Below are 18,228 nucleotides of genomic sequence, written 5' to 3' on the forward strand. Positions count from 1 at the left end.
GCTAAAATTAGCAGGACAAGTGTACAGGAATTGCAATTACTGCAGTTGGTGGTGTTTGTAGCACAAGTGCTGAGTCAAATGTGGTTGGAGCCTGAGTACTTTGGCTTCACAGCTGTACTGGAGGAATGGTGATGGCACTTCAGAGCTGCCTTCCCTTCCTATAGGAGTCTCCATATTGGGGAATGGGACTGAGAGGGATGGTGCTGTTTGGGCCTTCTGACTGGGATCAAGCTTGCTACAAGCCTGGCTCCTACAGCACTGTGCTGCCCCGGTGTAAGGAAACAGGAAAAACATCCTCTTTAGCCTCACTAGAGGTGGCTGACTGCACTGTGCTGCCTGTGGGCAGGACCCCAAAGCAGTTAGGAAGGTGCTGGAGTTGGTTTTTGCTGCCTTGTGCTGGGGAAGAGGAGGGTGCTAGAGGGCAGTGAAGAAGCACTGGCTGAAATCCTTGCAAGGAAGTCTCCATTGCAGTCACTCTTGCAACAAACCTAAGGTTCAGGGGACTGCTGTGTGCTAGCACCAACTCTCCTATGTTGCTTTTTGCCACTTACAACTGCTTCTGGACCCTAACACACAAGCAAGGACTGACCCACCCCTGTGGGGCAACAGTAGATTTCTATAAATGAGAAACTAAGTGTGGTAAGATGGCTTTAGGTGATTTTGTTTTTCAAAGAATAGCTCCTGTGAGGCAAACAGGTAAACGAGGTGCCATTGCTGTAAACTCTGTGGGCTCAGCTGCTGGTGCAGCCCCTGTACAGGCTGGCAGTAAGTCCCCAGCCTGCAGAAACATTTTTGCTATCTTTGAACCCTGAAGCTGGTGGCAGTGGGACAGCAGCTGCTAAGGGCTTGCAGCAGCTGCTGCAGTTTGACTATTATCAAAACTTGAGCTGGGGCAGAGGAGTGCCAGTGAAGTTCAAGTCATCCTGCTCAGAGGTAGGGGGAGGGCTGGGTGGCACACTGACTTCTTCTAAGCCAACTGGGTCACCAACTCTCAAGTCCTGTGGGTAAGTGTCACTCTAAGAAAGAAAAGTGGTTGTCATAGTAGAAACAGATTTTATTCTTTTTTCTTGTGGGTCTTGAAACAGACTTGGTAAGTGCAGAAAACAAAAAAGCCCCTCACCTGCTGTGTAAACACATATGCCTTCACATTTACCTACCTCCTCTGCTGTGAGGGGCCAGGAGCAATCCCTCAGGAGCCCTCACTTCACCCCTGACCTTCCTCCTGGTGGAAGCCATGGACCCCATAGGCAAAGGAAGGGAGAGCAGTGCTGCAGCTGTGTTCCCTCTTTACTTATCCCAGCTGTCCTGCAGGGACTAGGAGCATAATGCCAGAGGACACCAAAGGCAGGGACTTGAATGATTATGGCAGGAGTCAGGGTGCTGCCCAGGAGTCCATCCCTGCTGCAGGTGCCTGTGAGCTCTCAGCACCAAGGTGCACTCACCTGCAGCCCCATCTGCTTTTACCCTCCCAGCAGGAGCAGGTGGAAAAGGACAGGCTGTAAAAGCAAAACTGCTCCTGGAGCCTTTGAAAATGCAGACAAACACCAGTGATACACTTAGATCTTTATTAGGTGGAGGAAGGGCTAAAAAGAAATGAAACTCCTAAAACAATCACCACACTGGTGCAGGACAAGAAGGAACAGGCATTGCCTCCAGGCTCTTGTTTTAAAAAAAGTGGGGAAGGACAGGTGACATTTCCATCTAGTAGCTCTGGCTTTTCTGCCAGAGGAAGAAGCTGCCCAGGAAGAGGTATAAGACACTGCTTATACTTTATACACACTGAGCCATCTGAAGTCTCTTGCTAGAGAAACAAAAAAAACAAACAAACAAAAAAGAAAAGCCTTTCTTTTTTTTTATTATTCAAAAATAAAAAGGTACGGTTGCAGCTCAGGGCTACAGTGACCAAACTGCCCACGAGAGTTCATCTTCCACAAGAGGAGGGAGGGAAGAGATAAAAGAAAGGGGAAGACCCATATAACATTTTTTTCTTTCCCCCCCCTGCTCTTTAAAGTAACAGCTATATTAGGGGCTGGGGACAGAAATCAAACCAACAGGACACATCTTGATTCTTGGCGGGGGGGAGGGGGCCCCCTCCTTATTTGTCTGAATTTAGAACTGCATTAAATAAATGGGCTCCAGCTCAAAAATGTGGCACAGTTTGTCTTTGACAGAGTTATAAAGCTTACAAAAAAAACCAAGGAAGGATGCCCTGGTGCAGATGGGAAATGAGTAATTAGTTTTCCTGCAAAGAAAAAAAAACAGGCTGCAAGATGCAGAAAGCCACATTTAGGCTCTATTACATTTACAAATACATACATAAATATATTACATACAACAGCAACTCAAAGAGGAAGCAGGCGAGTCACACAGAGGATGGCTGGCTGGCTGGTTGCAGTTCTGCCCACACAGACATTTGGCTGAGCAGTCACTTCTAATAATTCCAGGAATGGGCTTCGGCTTTTTTCTTTTTCTCTTTTCTTTTGTGGTCCCCCCCCCCCCCCCCCTTTCATTCTCTCCCCCCTCCCTAGTTTCAGATTTAGTTTGTCCAGTATGGAGAAGTGCCATAGGCAGTTTTGGTAGCCTGAGACTTTTGCTGCATGGTGCTGGGTTGGTTGCGTTGGCCAGATCCACCCTAGAAATTGGAAAGGAAGGAGACACGGGCATCAGCTTCCATAGCATCAGCACTCCCAGGAAGACAAGCCTGTCTGTACATCAGCAGAAGAGCTGCTACCCCCAGGGACAGCCCTGACACCCGCCAATGCAGCAATGCTCCCCCCCCAAACGGATCTGTTTCTGTTTGCAACATCTCTGCGTCCCACAATCCAGGATGAACAGCCACAGAGACACCAAGCAAGAGGGTGGGGACACACCATCACACCCAAGACAGGTTCAAGCACAAGGAGAGGAGCAGAACTGGGGACAGCAAAGGAGTGCTCTCAAGGCGAACAGAGGTGGTACACCAGCCAAGGATGTCACACATTCAGAGAGAGAAGTCATTTCTTATTTCTGGACTCTAATGCAGAACACTGTTTTTTCAGGGAACATTTATAGTGAGGAAAGGAAATGCATGGGCTGGTGAAACCAAATCAGAAATTGGAGCCAACATTCAACCTGCAAGGGGATGACTGATTTCCCCCCCCCCCCCCCCCCCCCCAGAGTTACAGTACAAGTGCTCACGTCCTGCTCTCCTGATGCAGCCAGGGGACAGCAGTGCCTGCCTCAGCTTCAGACCTCACAGCCCATCTTTTCACACCCCACATCAGGATGGCCTCTTCACAGAATCACAGGCTGGCTGAGTCTGGAAGGGACCTCTCAAGGTATCTTGTCCAACCCCTTCTGCTCAAGTGGGGTCACCTAGAGCTGGTTGCCCAGGACCATGTCCGGACAGCTCCAACTATGGTGACTCCACAACCTCCCTGGGCAACCTGTGCCAGTGCTTGGTCACCAACCCAGTGAAAAAGTGTTTCCTGATGTTCAGAGGGAACCTCCTGTGTTTCAGTCTGTGCCCATTGCCTCTGGTCCTGTCACTGGGAACCACTGAAAAGAGCCTGGCTCCATCCCCTTTACACTCTCTCTTCAGGCATTTATATACATTGATAAGATTCCCCCCGAGCCTTCTCTTCTCCAGGCTGAAGAGTCCCAGCTCTCTCAGCCTTTCCTCATAGGAGAGATGATCCAGTCCCTTCATCATCCTTGCGGCCCTTCGCTGGCCTCTCCAATACATCCATGTCTTGCTTGTACTGGGGAACCCAAAACTGGACACAGGACTCCAGGTGTGGCCTCACCAGTGCTGAACAGAAGGGAAGGATCACCTCCCTTGACCTGCTGGCATTACTTTGCTTTTAATGCAGCCCAGGATACCCTTGGCCTTCTTTGCTGCAAGGACACATTTGTTGGCTCATGGTCAACTTGGTGTCCACCAGGATGCCCAGGGCCTTTTCTGCCAAGCTGCTTTGGCCCCCAGCATATATTGGTGCATAGGGTTGTTCCTCCCCAGGTGCAAGACTTTGCACTTCCCCTTGCTGAACTTCATGAGGTTCCCTCCCCAAGCTGGTCAACTGCATCAAGTCTGTCAGTCTGCAGTCACTGTCAAGGCCCTTTCCCAATGAGCAAAGCAGAAACCAGAAGGAAGCAAAAACCTCCAAGAACCTGGTGGGATGTGGGTGGGAGCAATCTGCCCTCAGGCACACTGTAGAGGCAGAAGGGGCCGACTCACCTGCCCATCTTGCTGAAGATGGTGATGCAGTATCTGGGAATGAGGCTGCTGATGCGCAGGCAGGATATGGAGAAATGGGGCTGGAGCATAACCCGGGGCAGCACCAGGGTTCAGGGGTCCAGTCGATCCAAGAGCAGAGGGCAGGCTGAAAGGAGGCGGCGTGCCAGTATGGAATCCCTGCTTGTCAAATGTCTGCACAAAGGCAAGGGGGACAGCATCAGAGACCAGTGTGAGCAGCCCCACAGTGACCAGACAAGAACAAGAGTGGCCCAAACACACATCACCTGAACCTGTCACCAACCCCATGAGCAAGCCAAGTCACACCTGCAAGCACTTCAGCAGAGGAGTTTCAGCTCCTGTTCTCACCCATACTTCTGGACTAATGCCTCCAACATTTTATTTTATTTCCACAGCTACTGTGTTCCTTTTTTCCCCCATGACCTCTTTTTACTCAGTGGGACATGAGATGGCAGCAGCTGCCTGAAATCAGTCCTTCACACATTGCAGGGGCTCAGGCTGGAATTACTCAACCTACCCAGGGAGGCCCAACAAAAACTTGCAATAAGATTTTCCTCCCCCTCGACCCAGCCTCTCAGCTCACCTGCTTTGGGGGCTATTTTGACTAAAAACATTAGTGCTATCACACTTCATTTGCAGACAGAACACAGCCCCTGTGGGCAGCGTGCAACAGCATAGAGCACTGCACCTATGCCAGAAGCTGCCATCAGGAGCTGACATGACAGAAGTGGTGGGACAGAGGGCAAGACTCCTCTCTAACAGCAAACAGAGCCAGCATTAGAAATGACACAGCCTGCTGACTCTGAGACCGACTGGCCTAGGAATGGCCCTTGGCCCCAGTGCTCTGCAGGGGAGCCATCAGCCTGGCCTCAGGCCACAGGGGAGGAGGGTCCAGCATTCCTCACCTGAGTCTTGTTATAGACTGAGCCACTGATATCAGGCACACCTGTGTTACCTGAGGTCACAGAAACACCTGGAAAACAAAAAAAAGCCACTGGGATAAATCACCCACATCCACAACCCAGTGGTTACCACTTGGATTCAAATGCACTTCACCAGGCAGGAGCTGGCTGCACCAAACACTCATTTAAGCTCACAAAAAGCCAGCTTTCCCCTAGGATTAGGGATGCATTTGGCTCTACTGCAGCGTTCAAGAGCTTTCCAGTAGTGCACTGAGACATGAGACTCAGCATCTGTTACACGTTTGAGCCTTCGTCCTTTTACATCCTGCAGAAGGGTGAGGTCTGCAATGCTCCTCTGCCCTGGGAGAATTAATATCATTGATTCAGGCTGGCTTCCACCTAGACCAGCTGGTGCCACAACAGGCTCAGAAACACTAAGCAACAAGGTGAGTCTCAAACCAGCCACTTATTCAGAGTCTTATAAAGACTGGCTCTAATCATTTCACTTGGATCAGAATAAAACCAGTGGTTCCTTTGGCCAGTGAATCAGAGGACTGGACTCAGAGGGTGTGCACTGCTCTAAGGCTGTACCCCTCTTAGGGCATTGCTCTTTTTTGGATTGCTTCTCCACAGAGGAGCGTGTGATCAGCTCTTAGCTGAAGACAGTCTAGTTGGTGTTTCAAATGCACAGCAAATGCTTGGTATTTGCTTAAGCCCAAGGATGAACTAGTTAGTGCTAAGCAATTCAGTATACATTTCTCAGGTCTAACCAGCATGTGCAGAATAAAGCTTTCATATAAGCCGTATCAATTCTTCAGCCTTTACAGTCACAAAGGAAACATTTCCAGGCATGAAACAATGCAATGAGTTACAGGATGTATGGACAGCAGCTGAAACAACAGCCCAGAGATGTGTGAACTGCCCTGCTTTCTCCTAACACACAGCTATCTCAGGTACCTACCAAGAAACTCAAAATCTAGTCTTCATTTGGTAGAGGAACAACTCTCAGCAGCATCCAACTGCTTAGGCTTCAAAAACACAGCACTGCTGCAGGACCACTATATTCTTCAGCAAAGAAAACTCTGGCAGAGAAAATTTCTCTGCCATTTCTCCCATGTGTAATTATGGACAAAACTGCGCATCAACCACACAAATCCATATGCAAAGTTCAGCCAGGAGATTTAGAAGGAACACTTGGACCATTAAAAAAGCATTTTGTATACGGTAGATGGAGAAACAGCCTGGATCATGACCCTGTTTACAACTGTCTGCTGTGTCGACTGCACAGCACTGAGAGTTTGCCCTACTAAATCCCACTCAAGCAACCTCAAGTCTTATGCGTTACCTTTCCCAGGTCCAGTGCCAGCAGATTTGTTTTGTGCTTGAGATGACCCACTGTAGCCTCCTTTGCTGTAATCTCCAGCTGCCGTTCCCTGCGTTAAGTCATCATAGCCTGCTGGTGTGTATAAGACAAGGTGTTACACAGTGCAAGCAGCTCTGCAGACGCTCATGTGAAAAGCACAGTGGTAAGCATACCTGCTCCATAGCCATGCTGCCCATAGCCACTCGCTTGCTGGAAAGGAGTCGACGCAGTGTTCAGGTTGACTCCATGCTGTTTAGCAGATGCTGGAGGTACCTGGACAAAGGAAGGGAACAAAAGGCTTGTTAACTGGGGAACAGCATGCAAAACACAAGCTCCCTCTGCCATCTAGTGGGAAAGGCACCTCCACCTCATGTGGGAAATTTAATCTGGAGTTGGGAGCACTGGGATGGCGTGGGACATGGCACTAATGCTTCCAGCAGTAACTTGCTGTAATAGCTTTGTGCAAGTCCCAAGTTTTCTGCTAGAGATGTCCCTCTGATTGCGGTGAAACCCTGCCTCAGAACAGGCTGCATACTTCTTTCATACACTGACTGTAAACAGCAAATTCTCACCCACAAACCCAAGAAGGAACAACCACAGTGCTCTCCCTCCAGAATCAAATGAAACACCAACTCCTGCCTGAGGCTGTTTCACAAAACACGGGGCCCTAAAATAGACTCATCTACCTTTCTGCCTTGAACATCACCTCTTCCCAAATAACATTCTCCCTCCTGAGAATACCAGCCCTGCTCTCTGACTTAGAATCATAGAATTGTTAGGGTTGGAAGGGACCTTAAAGATCATCTAATTCCAACCCCCCTGCCATGGGCAGGGACACCTCCCACTAGATCAGGTTGCTCAGAGCCCCATCCAGCTTGGCCTTAAAAACTTCCAGGGATGGGGCTTCCACCACCTCTCTGGGCAACCCGTTCCAGTGTCTCACCACCCTCATGGTAAAGAACTTCCTAACATCCAGTCTGAATCGACCCATCTCTAGTTTTAATCCATTCCTTCTAGTCCTGCCATTACCCGACATCCTAAAAAGTCCCTCACCAGCTTTCTTGTAGGCCCCCTTAAGATACTGGTAGGCCACTATAAGGTCTCCTCAGAGACTTAATGGGATCTCCATCCTCGAAAGGATTTTCTAGACACTCTCAGCTCACTGACTCAGCTTTGGGTCTCCCTTTGACTCTCCAGAGGCTGCTACAGGCTTTCAGGAACACCGAGTCCATGAGCTGTAGCTGTCTGCTATTTACAGTAACCCACACAGGAGTTCATGAGTTCTGGCCTTTTAAATTTCCTGTTTTCTCAGGGAAGAGACTGGAGCTATTTTTTCATGCTTGCACATTTTTGGAGATCCCTTGCAGACTGGGGAAGATGACTCTGCTCTGCTGTCATGAGATCCCACCTGGAGTACCATATCCAGTTCTGGGGCCCCCAGCACAAGACAGACATGGATCTGTTGGAGCAGATCCAGAGGAGGGCCATGAAAATGATCAGAGTTGGTGTTGTTCAGTCTAGAGAAGAGAAGGCTTGTTGCAGCCTTTCAATACTTAAAGGGAGCTTATAAGAAAGACAGAGACACACTTTTTACCATGGCCTGTACTGACAGGACAAGGGACAATGGTTTTAAACTGAAAGAAGGTAGATTTAGACTGGACATAAGGAAGAAATTTTTTATGATGAAGGTGGTGAGACACTGGAACAGGTTGCCCAGAGAGGTTGTAGATGCCCCATCCCTGGAAACATTCAAGGTCAGGTTGCACAGGGCTCTGAGCAACCTGATCTAATGAAAGATGTCCCTGCCCATGCCCATGACAGGGGGGTTGGACTAGATGATCTTTAAAGGTCTCTTCCAACCCAAACCATCCTGCTCTTCCAAGATGTAGAAGGTTTGGGCTGGAGAGAGCAAAACCAGAGAGGCACGAAGGGAGGGTTACAGTTTAGGCTGTCACACTTACAAACATGGTTGGCCCATACTGGAATGCACTGGGTACGCCAGGCACACCAGCGTAATAAGGTAACCCAGTGTAGCTGTACCCTGGGGGCAGGGTCGGGTTGAGGAAGGGCTGCTGAGTTGTATGGTGAGTCTGCGTCTGGTTCTGCTGTGGCTGGGCAAGCGTGGTAGCAGGAGCAGGAGAGGCAGAATCCCCACGGCCAAATTTTGTCACATCACCTGCAAAAGAACAAACTGATCAGAAAAGCTATCAAAGCCACTCGAAAAGTAGAGGATTCAAAGGATCCAAATCCTCTGAATACAAGTAGGCAACTACAGAAGAGAGCACATCCTACACTTGAAAGGCTGCAATTGTTCATGGGAAGAACCCTCTTGGTCTCTGTTCCTGACAGCTACAGGGACATTGCCTGTTCATGGCACAGAACTCCATGCCATGGCTAATCCATTGATAAAATGGAGAAACCAATACTTACTTATCTCACACGGTCTGAGCAGATTCATTACTATCAGATCATTGCAATAAAACATGCTAAAACCAGAAGCATGGTAAATAGCCAAAGAGCAAATTGTTGTTGGGTTAAAGTGTGATGCTCCTGGAGGTTAAACTGATTAGCTAAGCTTCATGGGCTGAAAGCAAGTTAGGATTTTCAGGCAGTGATAGGCATATTTTTGTCAGTGTCTGTTTATTTGTCAAGCATGACTAGATGTCCGGTTCCTCACACCACCAAAGTTCTGAAGACAGTAGCTGCAGGCCAGGAAAGCAACGCTTGCATCGCGGACCACCTTATTGAAGAAGTAGGAAGGGAAATTCGGTTATTAACCCAAAAGCAGCCTCCCGAGAGAAGTGATTATGCAGCAGAAAACTCCTGAACACTTGCATTTTCTGGCAGTCTACAGAGCAGCACATTCACGTGTTTTTAGGGAAGTGACATATCAGTCACATTTATCTCGTTCCCAACTAGTATTCCTTTACGTTGATTACCAAAAAGTATGACAACACTTAATACCGGTATTATAGGATTTATAACACCTATGGCTACAGTTTTAAGCTGTAATCAGATGGCAGTGAAAGAAAACCCACTGGCTGAAAATCCTGGATGACAGTAATGTCATCTTTGCATGCTGATAACTGAAGAGCAAGAGCAGGAATGAGGAAAGGCTTCTTAGAACACATGCTTTTGGGAATGAAGTCCATGAGATTTGGGGAGGGTGAGGGAGAGCCTGCTAGATGCAGCTCCTGCTGGGAACATACGAGTGCTAAAACAGCAGTAACAAAGTATGAGGAGCTGCTGAGGGGGGTCTAATTCCAGTGGCAAAAAAGGAAAGCAAGGCAGTTGAATTTCGAGAAGAATGATTAAGCTATGAAATATTTTTCAAGCACCTGTATGTGCTTGGGAAGGGCACTAGATGACACTGCTGTTTACATTTGTAACAATTTTGCACTTATTCTCAAAGGCTATCCAACTTAATCCCAGAAGTGACATATGAATTACTGACAAAAACCATGAAGAAGAAGAAAAAAATAAAATAAAAAAATCTATGTCAGGGTTGAGAGGGAGATACTTGCTTTTGTTTGACTAGCTTGGACTGATGAGTTTAACTGCTTACAGAAGGCAAAAACAACTGCTCTTTCAGCAATGGCAGGATGACCAGCACATCTCACTTACCATACTCGTCTTTAAATAGCACTCACCTGAGTACAGGTTGTTAGCAAGGCTCCCATCTCTGCCTGTCAAGGTTGCAGGAGCAGGGAATGTAATTCCGTAGTAATCCTTAGAAAGAGACAACATCATTTATTAATAGTTGAAACCGTAACAGAGCTGGACAGGTCTTACGAACGCCATATTATATGCATAAGAAAATTTAAAAAGCAAGAACTAAAGGAAGCTTGGTCAGAAGCTGACCTTATCACTTACAACAGAGCTGAAGATTTACCTGGATCCTCAACTTCAAAATAAACCTATTTTATAGACATTTTTAGTATCATATACAAATACTTAATCTCTTAATGGTAAGTTAAAGGCAAAAACTAAATGCTTTCCCGTCCCAACCCTCATCTCTGAGCTGTCATATTCCAGCGAGACTGTACCTGGAAGAGCAACAGACCATCGGGGCCAAATACCTGGGGTCAGGCCAGGACTGTAATTGCAACGTGGAAAACCTTTGCAATGCAAAACCTTTGTTTTACCCTTGTACCATGCCATGTTTTCTAAAAATAAAGACATCAGCTAGGAAAACAGCACAAACATAAAAAAAAAAAAAAAATGGAGAAAAAGAGTTACCACCTGATGAGTGGAAAATTTATTTAAACTATGTTACAGAAGACCTCAGATCAGTAGTCTTCAAAGTGGGGTGCACAAGACAATCCATTGGGGTGCATGAAGAAAATGTTTTTGGTACCATTAATAAATAAAATTTTAAAAAATTAAAAATAGTGGTTTTTAACCTTTCTCTCATCCTTTTTTAATTTTTATTTTTGTGTGTGCTTTATAACATACTTATTAGTACAGTAGTATATGTATATAATTTATAAACAAAAATATATCGGGAGTGCTCACAAATTTTTTACTGATGGGGTGTGCAATCAAAAGAGGTGGAGACCACTGCCTTAGATCATTCTTCTAGGTTCTCTACAGGAAGGTAAGACAGCCCTCACCCTAGAAAGCTCGCACTTTGAGATAACAGGACATGCCAGCAAAACCAAAGCAGCATTTTGTCTTCAGTTTGAGAGAATGAGAGAAAAGTTTGCCCTTCCCTCTCTGAGTGAACTCCACATGTGGGGCTGGTACTCTACCAAGCAGTTTTCCTCCTAATTCTCATGGTTTACTCCTCACCACCTCCAATCCATCAAGAGTTAACGCTTTAACCACTAATGTATCCATTTCCACAGTCTTCAACACTGGAAAAGTATCCTTCTTCATACCTGCCTCTGCAAATTCCCCAGCATCTCAAATGCTTTCTCAGAGTTGACAGCACCTTCCGCCTTGCTGCATTTCTGTGCATCACCCCCCTGTCTCCTACACCCAATCCTCCATCACTGAACATGAAATAATCTGACAAAGATTTAGTATTGTAAGTGCTTTCTGTAACTTGAAATGGTGCCATATTTAATCACACTTTCCTTCCCAGGTAATTCCACCTCATCAACTCCAGCATGAATCACTTCACAAAACACAATCAAATTCCTACTAAAAGTCTTAGCAGGTTACTCAAAAGCAGTGCTCACATCTCCTTCTGAGGAAAATGACACAAAAAGCAGATTTGGAGAAGAGATCTGAACAGGACTCGGTAGATATGAACTGGAACTGACACACTAGCATTTTCCCCTATATAAACCAGACAAAATATAACCAAATCCACATGAGAACAGGGTCTAAGGATTGCAATTATTCCCACTGCCCCTCAGGTGAAGGAAAACCACATCAGCACTGCATATCCCTATCCCACACACCTGTGCAAAAATCATTAGGAAAATATGAGTGCAAGCCAGTTATCTTTGTACTTCATGCCCACCCATAGGAAAACATCAGAAGAGATACTCTGCTCTTCAAACAACATGGGTATTTCCTGACCTACAGAAGGCACGCAGTAGAAGGTGCCTAAAGTCAAAACTGAAATATCAGGAATAGACTCAAAAGGTGAGACTGAAAAATGATAAGTGATCTGACATAATAGATTTAAGCTCCACCTAGCAGCTCGCTAGGTACCACGCTGTCCTGGTTTCAGCTGGGAAAGAGTTAATTTTCTTTCTAGTGATTGCTGTGAAAGGAATGTCAATAATAGCAACAACTAAAGCCAATAGGTAAGTGATATTTACACTATTCAAGGACTTTTTTCAGCTTCCCATAGAAGAAAAGACAGAACAACAGAATGGCCAATGAAATATTCCATACCATAGACATCATGCTCAGTATATAAATGGGGGTTAGCCAGGGGCTGGGAATCCACAAGCACTGCTCAGGACAATGCCAATTCACCAGGCAGTGAGTCACCCATATTGTTATTATTGTTATTTTTCCTTTTCTGTTATTGTTTCTATTAAACTGTCTTTATCTCAACCCACAAGGTTGGTTTTTTTCCCCTCCCTTTCCCCTCCTTCCTCCCCCCCACCTTCTTGTGGGGAGGTGAGTGAGCAGCTGCATGGTTGAAATCAGGTGTGTTGTGGCTGTACTTGTTAACGATTAAGAATGATGAACAAGGCAAAACGGCAGCAGCGGTTTCATCTTTGTACTTCGGGAGCATAGCAGAAACTTTTAGTAATTACACTTTTAACCTTTTCCCCTTGGAGAACCAGTCGGGGGGGACGACCTCCCCCTTCTCCTCCAGGCTAATTACAACAACATTCGAGAATTTTGAATACCCTTGAGATGCTCCAACCAGCCAGGTTTTTTGAATGTGTTTTGGGTCTTGGTCTTGGCTTAGGGTTAAGCATCAGCACATATGCAGGCACACTATTCCAACCCCCATGAGCAGCGCTGCGGCTGCTTTAACCCCTGTGATGAGCACTGTGGCTACTGGACCAGAGAACCAACCTGTGCTGGTATCAGTTCCTCCTATACAGAAGGATAGATACACAAAAAAATCAGTTCACTTAGGAAGAATAGGACAAGGACAAGAACAAGAACAGGAGGAAGAACCAGAGGTAATCACCTGATCCTTATCCCTGGGTGAGCTGCGAGATACATGAAAAGATTTCAGTAGTCATCCAGGTGAGCAAATTGTTACCAGGCTGCTCCGATGCTGGGATAAGGGGGCCAGTAGCTTGGAACTGGAGGGTAGGGAAGCCAAGGAGCTGGGATCTCTGTCTAGGGAAGGGGGTATTGACAAGGCAATTGGAAAAAGTACATGAACTCTCAACCTCTGGAGGCAACTTCGGTTAGTCATAAAGGAAAGATATCCCTTCAAGGAAGATATTATACGTCACGCAGGCAAGTGGTCTATCATGGAGAGAGGTAACCAGTACCCAAGGGAATTAGCTTTGCGGGAGCTGATTTATCGTGACCTGAATGACCCACAGTCAACCACAGATCCAGATGAAGTCTGATGTATCAGACCCATATGGCGGAAGTTTCTACAGAGCGCACTATCATCGTCTGTAAAAGACATGTGCAATCTATCACCACGTGACTCCGTGGCTGGTGTCACCGCCACAGTTTTGGGTTTTTCAACAATGGGATGGGCCTACATGGCACCAGGCTTGTTGGCATTGGACGGGGCACATCTTTCTGAAAGGGGGAAGAGGGTGTTTGCTCATGAGCTAGCAGGACTCATTGACCGGGCTTTAAACTAGGCTTGTTGGGGGAGGGAGATGCTACCAGCCTTGCTCGTGACAAGCCAAGGGACAATGCTCCAAGGTCTGAGGGGTGGGTCACTAGCAAAGGCCCTCAACCTGTTGCTCTGAGATGTGCTGGGTACGCTGCAGCACACTCAAGTCTTATGGGGACGAGCCAGGGGCTCCTGAGGACATAGGAACCAGGGAGTCACAGATAAAACACCCCAGAGGAAGACCACCTGAAGAGCAGCATGAAGGAAATGCAGCCACTCCAGCCAGTGAGACAGCTTCATTGGGCGCCCAGCTGCAATGCCTTTACGCAAGTGCACGCAGCATGGGAAACAAGCAAGAGGTGTTAGAGATATGCGCACGCCTCCAGGGCTATGATCTCATTGGCATCACAGAGATGTGGTGGGATGGCTGTTATGATTGGAGTGTTGGAATGGAGGGATACAAACTCTTCAGGAAGGACAGGCTGGGGAGATGAGGAGGGGGTGTTGCCCTCTATGTCAATGACCAGCTGGAGTGCATGGAGCCCCACCTGGGGATGGATGAAGACCCAACAGAGACCTTATGGGTCAGGATTAAAGGGAACACAGGGGCAGGTGACATTACAGTGGGGGTCTGCTACAGGCCACCTGACCAGGACGACAGAGCGGATGAGGCCCTCCGTAGACAGATAGGAGCAGCATCGCGTTCGCAGACCCTGGTCCTCATGGGGGACTTCAACCACCCCGATATATCTGTTGGAAGGACAACACAGCGGGGCACAAGAAATCCAGGAAGTTCTTGGAATGTGTCGATGACAACTTTCTTCAAATGGTAGAGGAGCCAATGAGGAGAAGAATTATGCTGGACCTTGTCCTTACCAACAAGGAGGGTCTGGTGGTGAGTGTCAAGCTCAAGGGTAGCCTCGGCTGCAGTGATCATGAAATGGTAGAATTCAAGGGCCTTCGGGCAGTGAGGAGGGCACACAGCAAGCTCCCTACCCTGGGCTTCAGAAGAGCAGACTTTGGCCTCTTGAGGGACCTGCTTGGCCAGGGTTCCATGGGAAAAATCCCTGCAGGGGAGAGGGGCCCAAGAGAGCTGGTTAGTATTCAAGGATCACCTCCTCCAAGCTCAGGAGCGGTGCATCCCAAGAAAGAAGTAGTCAGGCAAAAAATGCCAGGAGGCCTGCACGGATGAACAAGGAGCTCCTGGACAAGCTCAAAAGCAAAAAGGAGGCCTACAGCGGGTGGAAGCAAGGACGGGTAGCCTGGGAGGAATACAGAGAAGCTGTCCGAGCAGCCAGGAACCAGATTAGGCAAGCTAAAGCCCAGACAGAATTAAAACTGGCCAGGGACATCAAGGGCAGCGAGACAAACTTCTATAAGTACGTCGGGTAAAGGCAAGACTAGGGAAGATGTGGGCCCTCTCCGGAAGGAGACAGGAGACCTGGTCACCCAGGATATGGAGAAGGCTGAGGTGCTGAATGACTTTTTTGCCTCGGTCTTCACCGGCAAGGGCTCCAACCACACCACCCAAGTTGCAGAATGCAAAGGCAGGGTCTATGAGAATGAAGAACCGCCCACTGTAGAAGATCAAGCATGAGACCATCTGAGGAACCTGAAGGTGCATAAGTCCATGGGACCTGATGAAATCCATCCACGGGCCCTGAGGGAGCTGGCAGATGAAGTCGCCAAGCCGCTTTCCATTATATTTGAGGAGTCACGGCAGTCTGGTGAAGTTCCCACTGACTGGAAAAGGGGAAACAGAACCCCTCATTTTCAAAAAGGAAAAAAAGGATGACCCGGGGAACTACAGACCAGTCAGTCTCACCTCTGTGCCCGGCAAGATCATGGAGCAGATCCTCCTGGAATCTCTGCTAAGGCACATGGGAAATAAGGAGGTGATTGGTGACAGCCAACATGGCTTCACCAAAGGCAAATCATGCCTGACAAATTTGGTGGCCTTCTATGATGTTGCCACAGCATTGGTAGATAAGGGGAGAGCAACGGATGTCATCTGCCTGGACTTATGCAAAGCATTTGACACTGTCCGGCATGACATCCTGGTCTCTAAATTGGAAAAGCATATATTTGATGGATGGACCACTCATTGGATAAGGAACTGGCTAGATGGCCGCAGTCAAAGGGTTGCAGTCAACGGCTCAATGTCCAAGTGGAAACCAGTGACAAATGGTGTTCCTCAGGGGTCAGTACTGGGACCAGTGCTGTTTAACATCTTTGTCGGTGACATGGACAGTGGGACTGAGTGCACCCTCAGCAAGTTTGCTGATGACACCAAGCTGTATGGAGTGGTCAACACGCTGGAGGGAAGGGATGCCATCCAGAGGGACCTGGACAGGCTGGAGAGGTGGGCCTGTGCAAACCTCAGGAAGTTCAACCAGGCCAAGTGCAAGGTCCTGCACCTGGGTCATGGCAATCCCAGACACAAATACAGGTTGGGTGGAGAATGGCTTGAGAGCAGCCCTGAGGAGAAGGACTTGGGGGTGCTGGTGGATGAAAAGCTCAACATGAGCCAGCAGTGTGAGCTCACAGCCCAGAAAGCCAACTGCATCCTGGGCCGCATCAAAAGAAGTGTGGCCAGCAGGTCAAGGGAGGTGATTCTACCCCTCTACTCTGCTCTTGTGATACACCACCTCACCACCTGGAGTACTGCGTCCAGCTTTGGAGTCCTCACCACAAGAAGGACATGGACCTGTTGGAACAGGTCCAGCAGAGGGCCATGAAGATGATCAGAGGGCTAGAGCACCTATGCTATGAGGACACGCTGAGAGAGCTGGGGTTGTTCAGCCTGGAGGAGAGAAGGCTCCAAGGAGACCTTATAGCAGCCTTCCAGTACCTAAAGGGGGCCTACAGGAAGGATGGGGAGGGACTCTTTACCAGGGAGTGTAGTGATAGGACACGGAGTAATGGTTTCAAACTGAAAGAGGGTAGATTTGGATTGGATATCAGGACGAAATTCTTTACTGTGAGAGTGGTGAGGCACTGAAACAGGTTGCCCAGGGAAGCTGTGGATGCCCCATCCCTGGGGGTGTTCAAGGCCAGGCTGGATGAGGGTTTGAGCAGCCTGATCTAGTGGGAGGTGTCCCTGCCCATGGCAGGGAGGTTGGAACTAGATGATCTTTAAGGTCCCTTCCAACCCGAACCATTCTGTGATTCTGTATGCCAATGCATTGGCAACAATAAGCTGAGGAGATGCAGAGGCACCAACGGTGAATGCAATAGCTTGCCAGCTCCGGCAATATGAAGAAAGTCTTTCTACTTCCCTATGGGCCTGTGTCTCAGCTGTGGAAAGACTGTCCAAGGAAAATAAAGGCCTGTTTGAAAACCTGTTCTGGGAGTTCCAGCAACTCAAAGAGGTCAAGTCCTATGCTCTACCTGTATGGATCAGTATCTCAGCTATCAGGAGTAAGCGTTTTCCTGCTCAAGAGAGAGAACATAGAGGGCACACACTATAAGGCACCCTATGGTTTTACCTCTGCGACCACAAAGAGGACATGAGGAAGTGGGATGGAGAACCTACCTCAAACCTACAGGTACATGAGTTGCAAGGAAAAATAAACAAGAGGGAATGGTCAACAACCTGTTAACAACCTGCTACGTCACTTAGACACACAAGTCTATGGGGCCAGATGGGATCCACCCAAGGGTACTGAGGAAGCTGGCTAAAGTGCTCACTGAGCCACTTCCCATCATTTACCAGCAGTCCTGGCTAACCGGGGAGGGTCACGGTTGACTGGAAGATAGCAAATGTGATGCCCATCTACAAGAAGGGCCAGAAGGAGGACCCAGGGAACTACAGGCCTGTCAGTCTGACCTCGGTGCCTGGGAAGATTATGGAACAGATCATCATATGGTACGTACAGGACAACCAGGTGATCAGGCCCAGTCAGCATGGGTTTATGAAAGGCAGGTCCTGCTTGACTAAGCTCATCTCCTCCTATGACAAGATGACTCGCTTAGTGGATGAGGGAAAGGCTGTGGATGTTGTCTACCTAGACTTTAGTAAAGCTTTTGACACCATTTCCCACAGCGTTCTCCTGGAGAAACTGGCTGCTCACAGCTTGGACAGGCATACGTTTTGCCGGGTGAAAAACCGGCTGGATGGCTGGGCCCAGAGAGTGGTGGTGAATGCAGTTAAATCCAGTTGGCAGCCAGTCACCAGTGGTGCTCCCCGGGGCTCAGTACTGGGGCCTGTTCTCTTTAATATCTTTATCAACGATCTGGACAAGGGGATCGAGTGCACCCTCAGTAAGTTTGCAGACAACACCAAGTTAGGTGGGAGCGTTGATCTGCTTGAGGGTAGAAAGGCGTTGCAGAGGGATCTGGACAGGCTGGATCCATGGGCCAAGGCCAATGGTATGAGGTTCAACAAGGCCAACTGCCAGGTCCTGCACCTGAGTCACAACAGCTCCATGCAACACTACAAGCTTGGGGAAGTGTGGTTGGAAAGCTGCCTGTTGGAAAAGGACCTGGGGGTATTGGTGGACAGCTG

General features: G+C 48.1%; 1 protein-coding gene across 7 annotated transcripts in view; it reads right to left on the reverse strand.

Annotated features, from left to right (window-relative positions):
* LOC128901946 (ubiquitin-associated protein 2-like) overlaps window positions 1-18,228 on the reverse strand; it is a 131,528-nt gene that overhangs the window by 11,861 nt on the left and 101,439 nt on the right. For 2 of the 7 annotated variants that reach the window (XM_054184133.1, XM_054184136.1), the window contains exons 22-28: window positions 10,150-10,228; window positions 8,461-8,675; window positions 6,673-6,772; window positions 6,482-6,592; window positions 5,140-5,207; window positions 4,217-4,408; window positions 2,520-2,632 (exon numbers count right to left, since the gene is read on the reverse strand). In XM_054184133.1, coding sequence (XP_054040108.1) covers window positions 2,537-2,632; window positions 4,217-4,408; window positions 5,140-5,207; window positions 6,482-6,592; window positions 6,673-6,772; window positions 8,461-8,675; window positions 10,150-10,228 — 861 coding nt within the window. In that variant the 3' untranslated portion in view covers window positions 2,520-2,536. Of the gene's footprint in view, window positions 1-2,519; window positions 2,633-4,216; window positions 4,409-5,139; window positions 5,208-6,481; window positions 6,593-6,672; window positions 6,773-8,460; window positions 8,676-10,149; window positions 10,229-18,228 lie in introns of those variants that run through there. The other 5 variants (XR_008463555.1, XR_008463554.1, XM_054184134.1 and 2 more) reach the window with 4 other exon arrangements.

This window comes from Rissa tridactyla, chromosome W (assembly GCF_028500815.1).
Source record: "Rissa tridactyla isolate bRisTri1 chromosome W, bRisTri1.patW.cur.20221130, whole genome shotgun sequence".
NCBI classification, from domain to species: Eukaryota; Metazoa; Chordata; class Aves; order Charadriiformes; family Laridae; genus Rissa; species Rissa tridactyla.